This window comes from Rousettus aegyptiacus, unplaced genomic scaffold, assembly GCF_014176215.1.
Source record: "Rousettus aegyptiacus isolate mRouAeg1 unplaced genomic scaffold, mRouAeg1.p scaffold_m13_p_1, whole genome shotgun sequence".
Taxonomy (NCBI): Eukaryota; Metazoa; Chordata; class Mammalia; order Chiroptera; family Pteropodidae; genus Rousettus; species Rousettus aegyptiacus.
Window position 1 is genome coordinate 185,065,469 of NW_023416284.1, and position 14,756 is coordinate 185,080,224.

Below are 14,756 nucleotides of genomic sequence, written 5' to 3' on the forward strand. Positions count from 1 at the left end.
AATGCCTTCCACGCTGAAGAAGGGTCTGACTCAGGAAAACGAGCCGCCGTTTCAAGCAAACAGAATCGTGTTCAGAAAGAGACTGAGCCTTCTCTTCCTTATTGTCTAGGAAGAAAAGGCCACACAGAGCCTGAGATGGCATTCCGGTGTCCAGCTGCCGGCTCGAGCAGTCCCCTAAACACAGCGGAGTCTGAGGGCCATGGGGCCTCCTCCCGCCTCGGCCCCGGGCCTGGCCAGGTTTTGGATAATTTGCTTTCTTCCTGTCACAGCACCCTGTCTTAGGTTGGGGTCACCCCTCCACATGGCGAGGCAGGGCTTTGCCTGCTGTCGGCCTGGCTGCTGCTCCTGCGACATGCTGGGGACCACCCTGCACCCTGGTGCTGAGACCCTGGGCCCCGGGGCCTCGGTCCGTGTCCATGAGGAGCCGGTCCCCAGGTGCACAGGTGGCAGCCCCACCGGCCCTGGACAGGGAGCCCAACGGCCCCCAGGCGAATGCCCATGGCTCTGCCGTAACTGGCGGGTACACGTTCCTGAGGATTTTTCCCACCTCCACGGTTTGCTCGAAGTTCGTGTGTCTTCAGGCCCTCAGCACCCAAGGCCACGGGGAGGCCAGGGCTAAGCTGAAGGGAAAATGTAATTTCAATTCAATTTCATCGTGCCATCACGTTAACAAGGAAAAGACGCAGCAAATGGGGCATTTGGTTTGTGCCTAAGGTGCGGCGTGGCAGTGCACAGCTGAGTCTAGGATGCAAGCTTGCAGGTGCCGATGTGGATCTCACGGGCCAGGCTGGGCCGAGCCACGCAGCGTGCGCCCTGGGACCGGCCGCGTCAGCATCAGTGGGCTGCCCGGAGGGGCCAAGTCTTGGGACTGACCACAGGCCTCAGGTCTGCCTCAGACTCCGGCTTAGGGTCCACGTTCGTCCAGCGCTCTGTGGCTTCTGAGAAGCAGCTGCCTGGCCCCCGGGAGCTGTAGCCCGCTGGGGATGGCTGCACACCTGGGCACCCAGGATGGGGCCCCTGGGAGAGCCTCCTTCTGCCTCCAGCCCACACAGGAAGTAGCACACTCTCGGGAAAGGCCTGCTTGTCCACGCTGGGAGACCAGGCCCAGTGACGCCGTTGGCAGCAGTGCCCTCCTGGGGACGTGTGATCCAAGCGCCACCCGCAGATGGCATCTCGGTGACGCCTTCTGTCAAGTCCTGCAGGAAGGTGGCGTGAGTTCTGTGCACGCACATTTTTGGAGATTCAGTGGAAGGTGGTGACCCACATATGGGGACACCAGGCCTCATCATGCCTGAGACTAGCAAGGTTTTCCAGTGTCATTCCTGCAGAGCCCCCGAAGTGTGTATCGCCCACCGCTCACCCTGGCATTGCCGCCTCGATGTCCTCTGCGTAGTTTTTAGTTTACTTTTATGTACGAAGTGTTAGAAGGCCTCCCAGAGGTAACTGCCCTGTGACCCGCTGGTAGCTTCCTGTGCTCGTGGGTGAAGGCCATGCCGCCTCTGCCCTCCCCGGGGCCCGGACAGGAGGCATGGCCCGCTGTGCGGCTGGGGTCGTCCCCCGGGGCGCCCAGGACTGAGCTCCGGCCCCGCTGGGCTGGGCCGGTGGGGCGCGGTCCCGCGTCCGCATTTTGCTGGCCTCCAGGTTTGCTGACGCCTGGTTAAGTGGAGAAGCACAGAGCCGGGGCGGGGAGACCAGGCCTGGGGGGCTGGCACTGCCCCGGGCCCTGCGGGGGCCACGCCCATCCGTCCACACGCTCTCCGACGGGCTGAGTCGGGACCACACTAGGGGTCCTTTCCACCCGGAGGTGCCTCCGATCATAAACTGTGCTGCTGACGAGGCTTCACCCAGGACGCGCATCCCCTGCCACTGTCCTTGCGTGTCTGATGATGTCCTGTGAGGCAGGCGGGGCAGGCCGGACGTCCCCTGCAGCTGCGCCTGGAGGCCCGGCTAGCCCACGAGGGGCACCGAGTACCGGAGTGCCCTCGGCTTCCACAAATCAGCTGTTTCCCCATGATCACGTTCTCCATTGAAGCAGGCATTTCCACGAAAGAAGTCCGTGTGGGCATATGCATGCCTGCACACGTGCACGTGTGCGTGTGTATGTATGCACGTGTGCGTCGCATGGACTGCACTGCGCAGATGTGTTTGTGTGCATGTGTCTGTGTGCGAATGTATGTGTGCATGCATGTGTGCGTAGACGTGCATGTGTCAGTGTACACGTGACTGCAATGTGTGCGTGTGTGCACGTGTATATGTGTGCATATGTGTGTGTATGCGTGTGTGTGTGACTCTCTCCCCCGGCCCGCCGGCCGGGCCCTCGTCCCGCCCCAGGCTGGGCCTGAGTTAGGTGTGCCGCCCGCGGGTGCGCTGTCCGAGGCAGTGGTGAGCACGGTGCTCCGCAGCCGTCTCCCACGGAAGCCACGCCCAGGTGGCGCTCACCTGGCCCTTCTGCGGCGCTCTCGCAGGGCTGACGTGCGGGGCAGCCGCCTTCGCCGACCGCACTCATCAGGACGGGAGCTGGCATCGCTGCTCCGGAATTCAAGCCGTGATCAGAAACACGACGGACTGTTTTTGAATATTATGTGAAAAACCTCTTTTCCGTTGGCTTCAGCGAACCTCGTTGTCTCGAGGCACCAGGTGTCAGAGAGCTGGGGCAGAACCTGTGTCTGGGGAAGGTACCCGTCAGGTGTCATCAGGGGTTGGGTGACCAGCTGCATAATGATCTGTTCTGGTATATTGACAGTTGCGGTTATCAAGTATCATAGAGATAATGTGGTCAGTTGTTTTCTGTAGAAATCTTGTAAAAACTCAGTATAATGTGTTCTTGCAGTAGTTCGCAGTTTATCTTAACTTTTTTTCCTTGATGACTTAGCACCCCTAATTATGTACTTGGGGTTTTCCTGTTATAATTTGTTTCTGTCTCTATGCATTGAAAATGATAATGCTTATTTAAAGTGAGAACGAAGTTCCTTTTCTCTTCTAGCTGTCAAATACTTTGGCCGGGGGCGGCTCCGCCAGGCTCCGCTGACCGCCGCAGGCCATGGCGGCCAGGGCGCCTGGCACGGAGCCCCGCTGGTCCACCACAGCGCATCTGTCTGCGTTAAGAAGGGAAAGAACATTTTACTTAGGCCAAAGAACATTGCAGCACAGAATTCTTCATTTTTTTCAGAGTCTGACCTTCAAAATTTGGGGTGGGTGAAATATTACAACTTTGAAACACAGTGTCTGCCTTCATTTGACGCCAACAGAAATAAAAGGCGGCCACTCTCGGGGCTGCTTCTCCGTGATTGCTGCCAAGGGGTGCAGCGTCCTTTGGCCAGCGGCTCTCGCCATCCAGCTCGTGCATGCCAACGCCAACGCCGCCCTTGCCAGCCTCCACTGGGCCCCGAAGGCTGGCATGACCTCAGGGTCAACAGTGCTGCGCCCGCGGTCATGTCCAGTGTCAGTGGGCCTGTGACCGGGACGGCATCCAACACGCCTTGATGCTGTGCCGACTCCGTGCTCCTGGCCGTCCTGCGAGAGGCTCGTGGAGCGCGTGGCGTTCACGACACGCTGCCCCTGCCGGCTGAAAACAACCCATGTTTCTAGTCACACGTCCAGGTGACCCCGCGGTGGGGTCACGTGCGTCCCTATGAGAACTCTCGGGCCGAGGGATGGTCGAGTCCTGGCCACCCATGAAGGGCACTGTCCCTGGCCCTGTTGGCTGTAGCTTACAAATTACTCTGAGCCAAATGTTATGAGATGCATGTCGTGCCCACTAGGGTGACGAGAAGGACTTCAGACAGAAGTGACAGGAAGCAAACAGCGAGGAAGGCGTGACAAGCCGGAGCCCTCGTCCAGCATGGAGTCAACACAGAATTATTGTAGACCGGAAGTTCCAGCCCTAGGTGCATGTCCAGGGGGCTTGGAGCGAGCGTTCAGACACGGGCGCGTCCGCGATCGCCCACACTGCGCCACTGCGGTCACAGTGGCCACGCGTCCATCCGCGGTGAACGGACGGACCGCGGTCTGTCCACACAAAGCGGTGCATTCAGCCGCGAGGAGGAAGCACGGACACCTCCACACGGGGGCCCGCACATGCAGCAGCAGGAATTCAGGCACGCGAGGCCCCGTCGTCTGTGATTCCGTCTGTCCGGGGTGTCCAGAAGGCAAATCCACAGAGATTAGGAGCAGGCGAGTGGCGGGGGAGGGGCTGGGAGTGGCCGCTCAGGGAGCCGGGATTTCCTTTTGCTGTAAAAATGTGTCCTGAAACAGACAGAGGTGGTGGCTGTACTAAATGCCACTGGATCACACACCTTAAAACGATTAAAATGATGAATTTTGTTTTGCGTAGTTGTATCACAATAAAAAGCTTATGGTGCCTGTGTTTTGAGGATTTAATTTTCGCACAGTCAAAAATAAATTGTCCATAGTGAAACCTCAACCAGGCCCTGGGCAAAGGACCTGCCCAGTTTCTAATCCAGCCAAGAAGGCGCGGAGTGAAAATGCAGCACGGGCCGGAATTCGTCCCCCGTGACTGCAGCTTTAAGGGGAGAATGACGAACCTTTCTGCGGCGTTCTTTCAAGAGTGGCAGGCAAAACGGGAAGCTGGGCATAATGTAACTTTGAGGGTGGGCTTAATATTTTGACTTCTGTAAAGCGGGGCGTTTAGTCAGCCTGACGTGCGCATGCAGCAGGCCCGCCGCGGAGGCCGGCTGCACGGCCCGGTGAGCTCGTTCCGGAGGGTGCCTCTCGGGCTCTGCGTTCTCATGGCGATAAAATCAGTAATGCAGTACGAGTGACACCAGGGAGGCGTCCCAGGCCGGAGGGGCGTCCCCGGCTGCCTTCAGGACGGACCTGGTGGCTGCCATCCGCAGTCCTCGAGAGGACACCCCGCGCCCCTGCTGCAGAGCCCCGGGGTGCAGGACAGCGGAAGGGGGTTTGAGGCGGCAGCATTCGTCCCACAGGTGGTGACGGGGTCGTTCGGGATGGCTGGCGCAGGCCGCGGCGCCACGCCACGGCGTCTTCGCGGGTCCCTCTGACTGGACAGCCACACGCAGGCACCAACCTGGGGTTTCAGGTTCCGGCCAGCACGAGGGCCGCAGGGCTGCGAACTGTCCGACCAGTGGCAGATGCGACATCTTTACAAGAAGGCCTCCAAGGCAGGACCGGGGCCCACCAGACCTTCGGGAAGTGTGCGCATGTCCCATGGCAGCGCCAGCGTTGGAAGCAACTTGTAGCTGCGTTTGCACTGAGCAGGGACCCTGCGAGCTGGAGCTCACGCTGTTTTCCTTTAGGCAGTTAAACCACAGGATGTCCTCAAAACCAAGGACAGGAGTCCAGCGAAGCAGTGATTTCTGCTCAGCTAGAACACAGGCTGCATTAAAACCACATGCTGCTGAACGCCGGCCGGCCAGGGCTAGCGCAGACCAGGACGTGAGGCCCTGGGCCCGCGGGGGTTTCTGCAGGGTGCAGGCCTGTCACCCTGGACGCAGCTTGTCCCTGGGGCTGCCAGTGGCCTGCCGTGGACCTCCAGCACAGAGTCTGTCCAGCACACTGACGCCCTGAGCCATCGCACGTGGCTGCCCGCCCTGGGGCTGCTGCCCAGATGGTGTTGAGTCGTAGCCAGCGGTTTTCACTACCAGGCAATCAAAACGTCGCCAGCCAAAGACGCTGGGCACTGGACACGTCTGAAAAAGTATCTTCGGGAGTCCAGCGGGCTTTAAGATCTAGACAACTTGTTATTTAAATTTGGAAGCGTTTAAGAAACATTGGGAAAGTCGTTCTTTTCAAGCTTTACAATTCAAACGAGCTATGTGTGTGCTGCTGCAAACAAATGTGGCCCGTGCCCGCGGGCGTGGGGGACCCCAGGCCGGCCCGGGGTCGTGGTGACTGGCTTTGGTGCCTGGCTCCTCACTCGCGTGTCCGGAGCAGGTGACACACGCTTGTGTTTTTGGACTCGTCTATTTTCACCAGTTTACTGAGTCCCGGGAGATACTTCCTTAAGCGGGCAGTGAGGACGTCGAGGTTGGTATCAGACTGTGTTGTGATGACCTTAAAAGTCTGAAGAGTCGGGGCGGGCGTGGACTAGACCCCATGTGCCCGGATGGGCCTGAGGAGAGCCAGACAGCGGCCAGCTGGACCACAGCGGGCGCTTCCTCTTCTTCCATGAAGCCAGGTCCACGTTTCCCGGGTCTGGCTAAGTGAGCGGCCTGCCCTGAGCTCCTAAGTGTCGAGGGTGATCCCGCGGGACTTTCGCTGGGGCGACACGCCTGTCCTGCCCTCCTTCCAGGCTCGCCTGACCCTCCCAGTCCCTCCCGGCCCCGGCGACCTCCATGCCCCTCTGGGAGCTGTGCGCCCGCATCTTCCGTTGCCTGACGCTGCCTCCGTTTGCTGTCTCCCACAGATGTGTCCCGGTGCGTGGCCGAGAGGAAGTACACCCAGGAGCAGGCCCGGAAGGAGCTGCAGCAGGTGTTCATTCCGGAGTGCAACGACGACGGCACCTACAGCCAGGTAGGTAACAGACCCAGCGGGGTCTTCTGCGCCTGAGCCTTGGGGGCGGGACGAGGCCGCAGGTGGGCGGGGGCAGGTCGGAGGGGGCGGGGCCGCGGGTGGGCGTGGCAGGTCAGAGGGGGCGGGGCCGTGGGTGGGCGGAGCAGGCCGGAGGGGCGGGGCCGCGGGTGGGCGGAGCAGGCCGGAGGGGCGGGGCCGCGGGTGGGCGCAGCAGGTCAGAGGGGGCGGGCGCCGTGGGAAGGCCAGCCCTGCAGGGCGGAAGTGGGGTCCCCCTGGCTGCTCCCATGAGCGGGTGTGGGACTGACGTCGTTGCTACGGGGTCCGCACTGGTCCCGGGTGTGGGGAAACGGGACAGCTTCCTGGGTGCGGCTGTCGGCCACGCCCACCCGGCGCGTTGCGGAGACCCTGTTGTAGTTTGATTTTAGTCGCAGGGAGCTGATGCAGGCCTGGGGCCGGCAGCAGGCTCTGGGCTCAGACTCGGGGCTCAGACTCGGGGACCTGGGGCGCCTTGGCCAGACTTTCTTGACATCCTCGGTCAAAGGCACCGTCAAGGAAATCACCCGTCCTGCCTCTCCGAATGTTAACACTGTTGTGGATTCTGTTGTCCCTTGTTAAGGAAGAAGAACCCCTCAAATGCCGTGCTAACTGACATGGCTTTTGGTAGAAAAACAGCAGGACCTGCTGTGTTGCATAACAATGGGAACTCTGTGTTTTTACAACGATTGTTCCACCCAGAAAGACTGAGGAGAGAGATGGAGCAGCACAGGGCGCGACTCTCTGGCTGTTGGTGTGGTGGGGGCTGGGGGGGGGGGTGGGGGCTGGCGGGACAGGTGCAGGAGAGACCCGGGGCCCCATGGAAAGACGCCCCGCCGACCCCTGCTGCCACCCCTTCTCCTTGGCTCTGCGCTGGGCCGGCTGGTAGACACGGAGCAGGTCTCCTGGCACCTGGGACCTCAGTTTCTCCATTTGTAGCATGAGGCTTGGGCCCCATCTCAGAGGGGGCGAGGTGCCAGCACGCAGTAGCTTTCAGTAAGCGCCTTTGGTGGCTTTTACCTCTCAAACCCTGAGTTCAGGCCGTCGGGCTCCTTGACGAGTGTCCAGCAGCAACGCGGGAAGCACGGGGCCTCCCGCGAGGAGGAGGGCGGGCCGCGGCGGTAGCGAGGCGCTCGCAGCACTGACCTCTCTGTCCTGCCATCGCTCTAGGTCCAGTGCCACAGCTACACGGGATACTGCTGGTGCGTCACGTCCAACGGGAGGCCCATCAGCGGCACCGCCGTGGCCCACAAGACCCCCAGGTGCCCCGGTAGGTCTGGGCAGTCTGCTGGTGACCCTCCCCGGACGCCGGCCAGCTGAGGCTCTGACCGTCTCACCGAGGCTGGCTCACGGTCAGCCACGGCGGCCTGCATCCCTGCACAAACCCTTCAGTGTTTCGAGGCTCTCGTGTTTAAGGCGGCTTACCGAGGGGGCCCGGGTCTGAACCACAGGTGGCCATGGCGATTCGGGACTCTTCATTTTTAGACGTGACCGCGAGCATTGCAGTCAGCGGGGGAAGGGACCCAGCATTTTCTTTGGCAGAAAAGGAGCAAATGTTTCTGGTTTTGCGTGCATGTGTTTGCAAAGAGAAAGTGGCCGCCGCGCTCAGCGCCGCGCCCAGGGGCCTCGCTTGTGTTATTGTCATTACTCACGAGGAGGCTCGATGCGCCGAAGGTGACAGTGTTGGCAGGAGAACAATCTGTAAAGGAGTCTGCTTTCCATTGCTATTTCACCAAAAACACTGTAAATGATGCAGGTCGTTTTTGTTTGAAGTGGGGCCACGGCTGGGGTTTTGATTGATTGTGTGGGGGCCATCGGATCGGGCGCTGGGATGTTTCGCGGTGTCCGCAGCAGAACGGCTGGAGTCGACCTATGGGAACGGGCAGGGTGGGTCGTTGCGTGACAGTAACAAAGCGCAGAGCCTGTTCCTGATTTTCCGTGTATGACGTTGCAAGATTTGCACACAGAGTTCATTTTTAGGCTTGTTTTCTAGTTAAAGGCAGGCATGTTCTAATTAGGTTCTGCTTATGAGTCAGACGTTAACACAGGAGCCGGGGCACAGGACAGGACTCATAACCACCCCGGAGTGGTGACATCTGTGATTAACAGTGACGTGAAACCTGATATTTCCAGGGACTGCTCATCACTTAAAAGCCATGGGGTGTGCATGATGCGGAATTAAAATATATTTATTTTTAAAAACTATTTTGTCATCCAAGGCCTAAAAATGGCTGAAAAAAATATTTTTAGTGAGCCAACATTGCACCTAATAATTCTTTCACAAACTCACGGAGTAAATGAAAACAGACAAACAGAACATCGAGTTGGCGTCTGTGTGCGTCCGTCAGTCTGGGAGACGCTTGCTCATGCTGACCGCACTCCATCCCCGTCCGGGCCTCCGAGGCCGGCCTCGCCGTGCAAAGGCGGACGTGGGTGGAATCCGTTTCTGTGGTTTTAGTGATGCCATGTGAAAAATTAATTAAATAGTATCCCTAAGAACTCTGTTAGAAAGCCGTGTGTAAAAGTGGCTGAATTTCTTACATTCTCCAAGTAAGTCTTTGCTTTTTGGGGTCAAGCCGCTGTATTGTTCACTCACATTATTTTTCTGACCAGGTGCTGGTAACACTTAACCAGACAGAAATACCCCATTTTTTTCACCGCCTGTTGGGGGTTTTTTGGTCCAAGCGATGGGTTATGGGAGGAAGAGCATTCTGTCCCTTTGCTTAAAAGTCTGGTGTCGATTGCGTGGGAAACGCTGCTGAGGGAGCGAAGGCTTTCGGATTAAACGTCTCAGTGTGGACGGGGCAGGGGCCGCTAAGGCCTGCTCCCCACGAGCGTGCGTGCATGCGCTCACGCTTTCGCGGCATGGTTTCGTGGCCATGACCTGCGTGCTGGCTAGGCCAGGGTCATCTCGAACTAGCTGGTGCTAACCTACCCCATAGCTCCCACTGAGTTACAGAAAAAGTCTGTGAACCCCCAGTCATATGCACGTTTTTATTCTGCAACGTCGTGGGCATGGGGGCGCAGGTGCCTGTGTTGGGGGGACCTGTGAACCTTTGTGGCGTTGCCATGAACTTTTGAGAAAACTCTGATGTTTGAGGGAGAGTTTGGGGAGGGTTATGTTCATACACAGAAACACACGCATGCGTGAAGAGCTCATGATAAACTTTGGCGTAATGTGCTGAGTTTCCCCAGAGGTGGCCACGACTTCGCAAATACTGCAGAGAAGCAGGGCGATAGGACACCCCTCTGCAGGAGGCCGTGACGGACGGCATGGGCCACAGCTGTCCAGAGTGTCCGTCCGCAGGTGGCCGGGGCCTCGGCGTCCAGGCCTGGCCTCCGCCCTTCGCGGGTTCTGAGCTGGTTCTGTTTGTGGCTCGTGTGCACTGCTCGCCCGGGGAGGCCGGGCTGCGTCTTGTCCGCTTTATCAAAGCTGGGCGAACCTCAGTGTTCGGGAGTTACCTTTGTCCCGGAGGTTACAGCAGGCTTTGCGTTTAAGTTCCTGCTATCAGGCAGGAAAAGAGACTTCACGTTTAGCCACAAACAGTGACAGTGCATGCGTGTGTCCCTTACGAATATGTGCGGACACACCAGGGGCGGAGCCTCGTGCGAGGCAGCAGACACCTGCGGACCGCACGGCCCGGCGGGCGGAGGGTGGGCCCTGCCCCAGTGTCCCCGGGAGCCTTCAGGAGGGAGGGTTTCTGCATCTCACGGGCACGCACGTTTAAGCCTTAACGCCAAACATGCAAATTCCTGTTCATCAATCAGAATAACGCGATGATGAGACGTGCTCCGTGCCGGTCTTGGCCTATCTGTCACCAGTGTGGTGGCCGGACCAGGCCTGTGGTTGACACAGCCTCCGGCAGCCACCACCAGGAAGCTGAAAATGTCCAGGTCTCTTCCTCACGAGACCTGCAGGTTACACGGCCACCTGGGGCATTGAGACCTTGCGAAGGGGCCGCCTCAGGCCGCCGACTGCTGGCAGAGCCTCGCGACCTCCCGCAGGCCGAGGGGCGCTGGGCGCGCACCCCGTGCTGGGACCACCGCCACCCGAGCTCTCACCCCTCCCTAAACCACAGGCGTCCTCACACAGCGCTTCTGCGGCCTCCTCCCCCTGCCCCGAGTGCTAACAAGGCCACCCTCTTCAAATGGCGCTGAAATGGGACCGGCGGCCTTTGAAGTCAGGTCTGAGGACAGAGCTCGGGTCCTGGGGTGCAGCCGGCCAGCCTGAGTCCACACAGCTCTTTGCTGTTTCCTGACCCCTGATTTCCAGGCCCCCTTTCCGCACTGACATCCTAGAATCCTAATCCAAACTCCTGGGGCGGGGGCGGGGGGGGGGGTGAGCGGGGTGGCTTCAGCAAATCGCTATCTCCAGAAAAAAGTAATGAAAGACGAGGCGTTGCCGTCCCGCTCCGGCTCCCGGAGCCCGTCCTCACTTCCCACGAGCAGAGCGAGGCCCGCCGGCCCGCCGCGTCCCTGGGCACCGGGTGCTGCAGGAGGCTGGGGAGTCTCCTTGTCCGGAGGCAGCTGGAGGGACCCGGGCTCTCCTGGGACGTGTGGTTCCGGTCTGCAGTTATTTCTCACATATGAGAAGATGGAGTTATTGTCTGTGTGGATTTATTCAAGTAGGTGCTGGTTGGATTTAGGGGGCTGGTGAGCGAGCGGAAGTTCGGTTGATTCGGAGAGGAGAGGAAATTTCTAAACGCCGTCCCGGCTCTCGGCTTCCCTGAGCGCGGGCTCGGCAGTCCTCAGACCGCACGGTGTCGTGTCCGTTCAGTCGAGCAGCCCTCGCGGGGCAGCCGACTGTCATTTAGGGCATTTACATTCAGCTCAGAATATTAGAACCTACGTACTTATGTTCAGAAATATTACCAAACTCTCACAATCCCAGCCAGAAGTGAAAAACATTTTTTTTTTTTGACTCACTGCAGAAACGCATGATAAAAATAAACTGATGACTAAGAACCTTAAGCTCTTAAGAAGTCTGGATTTGTACAGAGACAGTTCAGGGGAACAAGGAACGTGGGATCCCGAGCGCTTCGTGAGGGGGCCACACGGGGGGGGGGGGCTGGTGACCAGGGTTCGTCCTGCGCTTTGACGCCTGGAGGTGCCAGAACGTTCCATCTGGCGGTAGCAGCAGCCGCTGGGGGCACCCGCGGCCTCACCGAGCGCCTGGAACGTGCAGCCGAGCGGGGGGACCCTGGTCCCCCCATCCGCTGGCGAGCAGGGTTCCGAGGCGCGTCCTCCCCTCGTTTAGCCCACAGGCCGCGAGGCGGGAGGCAGGAGGCAGGGGCGTGTCCCCCGCAGCTCCCAGCGGCTGTGTCGCCTCCTGCTGGGTCCCAGCGGGTCCCGGTTCAGCTGGAGGAGAATGGGGGAGGGCGTGAGCAGCCCCAGCACCGGAGAGCGCGCGGCCCACGGGTCCCTCTCTCCTTCTCTTTCCCCTGAGGGTCTTCTCCGCCAGGGGGGCCCGAGCATCTCCCAGCGCAGGGAACAGCAGGCGGTCTCAAGGTCTCACGAAGTTTCTCTCTTTGGGACAAGTGTCACTCCGTTTCCAATGTCATGCTCAAAACTGAAAAAACAAACGCGTTTCGAGGTCGATTTCATGAGATGCCTTGCCAGGAAGTGCGATCCAGCGTCTGACCCCGGACGGAGCGTTCTGAATGGGACAGGCAGATACGCCGCGAAGCCACTTTGAACAGATTGTTTTTTTATTTCTTTAAGTATTTGTAATAATGATGAGGAAACGTATTGGTGCCTTCAGCAGTTTCAGTGTAAGGGGGAAGAAAGAACACACTTCATACTCGTAACATAAACCTTTTAGCGTAAATGCTACAGCATTTTGCCTCAAGTTACTTGGTCAGCCTGAGTGTGCTTCTTGTTCTCTGCAAACAGATGGCCCCTCAGTTTCCTTGTCTATAGATCAGCATCCAGCCGAAACCGGGTTTTTATTTACCTTTAATTGTGTCTTTATTTATTTATTTTTTTAAAAACGTTTTTTAACTTAATGCGTCTTAGGACCCCAGCATGGTGTGTGTGCTGAGAAGGCGCTTCTGACGCTTTTCAGACGGGCCGTGCGTTGGGGGTCACTGCACGCGTCCGCGGCGGGACCCGAGCGGGATGGCCGCGCCCCCTCGGGGTTCCGACAGCTGTCCTGTCACTGGACAGGGACAGAGCGCTGCGGATTGATCAGAGCGGAATAAAATGTTTGCGTAACAATTATTGACGACCAGTCGAGAGCCAAAGTAACTCCATCCTTTTTCTCGCCTTTAGGTTCCATCAATGAAAAGCTACCCCAGCGGGAAGGCACGGGAAGGACAGGTGACTGCCCTAAAGCGAGTTCCCGTCGATGACTGCGGCGTCTCACGCGACCCGTGCCCTGAAGGGGCTTCGCGAGTTAAAATTTACGCAGGTGCAGGTTGGGGATGATAATGGGAGCTGGAGCGGTTTGCTGATGACTCAGTCGCTCGACAAACGTTTATTCCGCCCCTAGGCTCACTAGGCCCCGACACAGGCTGGGTCCGGGGAGCCGGGGCGCCCGCGCGTGTTGTTAGCCCCCCGCCCCCGCCCCAGAGCCCAGCCCTGCGGAGAGGACCCAGGTCCCGTGTCTGGGCCGTGGTCCCTGTGATTCTAAAGCGGAGCAGTCACTGAGGCCCCGATAGAGGTGAGCGCCTCCTCCCCGCGGGAGAGAACACTATTCCCCCCTGACGGTCGCCTCCTCTGGGGCTGGTACCAGCCGGAACCAGGCGGAACTGGCAGCCCCTTTCTCCTGATTTGAGGTACTTTCTTTGCCTGGGGTAGGCAGTAGTAGGTACACCAGTGATAATGAAAAATGACTCAAAGCCAAGGAGGCCCGAGTCGTATTCGACCCCATTCCCTTCCGAGTCTGCTGAGACCCCGGTGGCGCCGTCCCTGCCCTGGGCGGACGGTAGAGTCTCTGTGTGTTACTAGGACATACACACAGAGTGACCCGTGAGTAAATGTCAGCCTGTGAGGACACGGAGGGTCGGAGGAGGCAGCTGCGACGGGAGGGCTTCACGGAGGAGGCGGTGCAGCGGACAGGGTGTCGGGTTGGGGCAGACGCAGGCAGGCACAGGAGAAGCCAGCGGTCGGGGGAAGCTGCCTGCTCTCGGCGCGGAGGGCCAGCTGGTGAGCAGCCGGCACAGCCGGGGCGCTGGCCTGGGGCTTCACGTGGGAGGGACGGAGACGCGTTTGCCTGTCCGGTGAGGTCTCTGGGGTGGGCACGATGGCAGTGTGCAGAGGACAGGACGTGACCATGTTCACGATTAGAGAAAGCAGGTGCTGGAAGGGAGGAGGCGGAAGGAAACGCTATTTCAGGGGGTGCCCTCTGACCTTGTGCACGTGACGCTTGTGGCATCCGCTGTCAAAAACAAGCCAAAGCCAGAGGAATCCCCGGGAGTGGGGGCGTGGCACAGAAACGAGGCTAGCCGAGGAAGGCTTTCTGGCCCCGGGACCCACGGCCTGCACACGTCGGAGGGGACACCTGAGCCGGTGCTGCGGAGCCGGCTGCAGCCGCGGCGAGGCGGCCAGCACGGGGCGAGGGGCCTGAGCAGCAATCCCTGCCGTTAGCTGTTTTCTCGGGGCGGAGTTTAGTGGGTGCCAGTGGGTTTGTGGCATTGGATCGGCACACCGGAGGGACCAGGGCATGGAGTGGCCTGCGAAAGCCAGGCCGAGGCAGAGGGTGGCCAGAGGCGGAGGATGGAGTGGCCCGGGGTGCTGGGTCGGGGGCGAGGGGGGTGCACGCATGGGCCCGTTTTCCGTCCCCGCCCCCGCGGCCTCAGCAGGGCACGCAGACGGGCATGGACCCAGGGACCTCAGGAACAGGCCGGTGGCCCCCGTGGGCCAGCTGCTGCAGCCTCAGTAGGAATACACAACTCTAACGCTGTCGTCGATGGTTGCCATTTAAAAAGGCCTTGAGTGCACCAAGACTTTCTCAGTAGATTCTTTTAAGACAGTTGAAGGTGCTTTAAATACGCTCCCAGTTCATTGCAGTTTGTTGGAAGAAAATTACGAAACACGCAATAGTCAGACGGCTGGGTCGGGGTCACTGTCAATATCAGGCTGGGGTACTTCAAATAAATGATGTTACGTTTCGTCAGTATTTTGACAAATAGCAAACTGTTTTTAGGAGATCGTTCACCGTTAAAGATTTATTTTTAAACTTCGTTTTGGTCCTCCCCACTCCCTCCCCGAAGAGAGCGTATGAGAAACTT

General features: G+C 59.1%; 1 protein-coding gene across 4 annotated transcripts in view; it reads left to right on the top strand.

Moving 5' to 3' along the window:
• The window catches only part of SMOC2 (SPARC related modular calcium binding 2), an 84,879-nt gene that overhangs the window by 33,601 nt on the left and 36,522 nt on the right, over positions 1 to 14,756 (top strand). For all 4 annotated transcript variants that reach the window (XM_036223670.1, XM_036223671.1, XM_016125082.2 and 1 more), the window contains exons 3-5: positions 6,386 to 6,492; positions 7,696 to 7,795; positions 12,796 to 12,843. In XM_036223670.1, the coding sequence (XP_036079563.1) occupies positions 6,386 to 6,492; positions 7,696 to 7,795; positions 12,796 to 12,843 (255 nt within the window). The remainder of the gene's footprint in view (positions 1 to 6,385; positions 6,493 to 7,695; positions 7,796 to 12,795; positions 12,844 to 14,756) is intronic.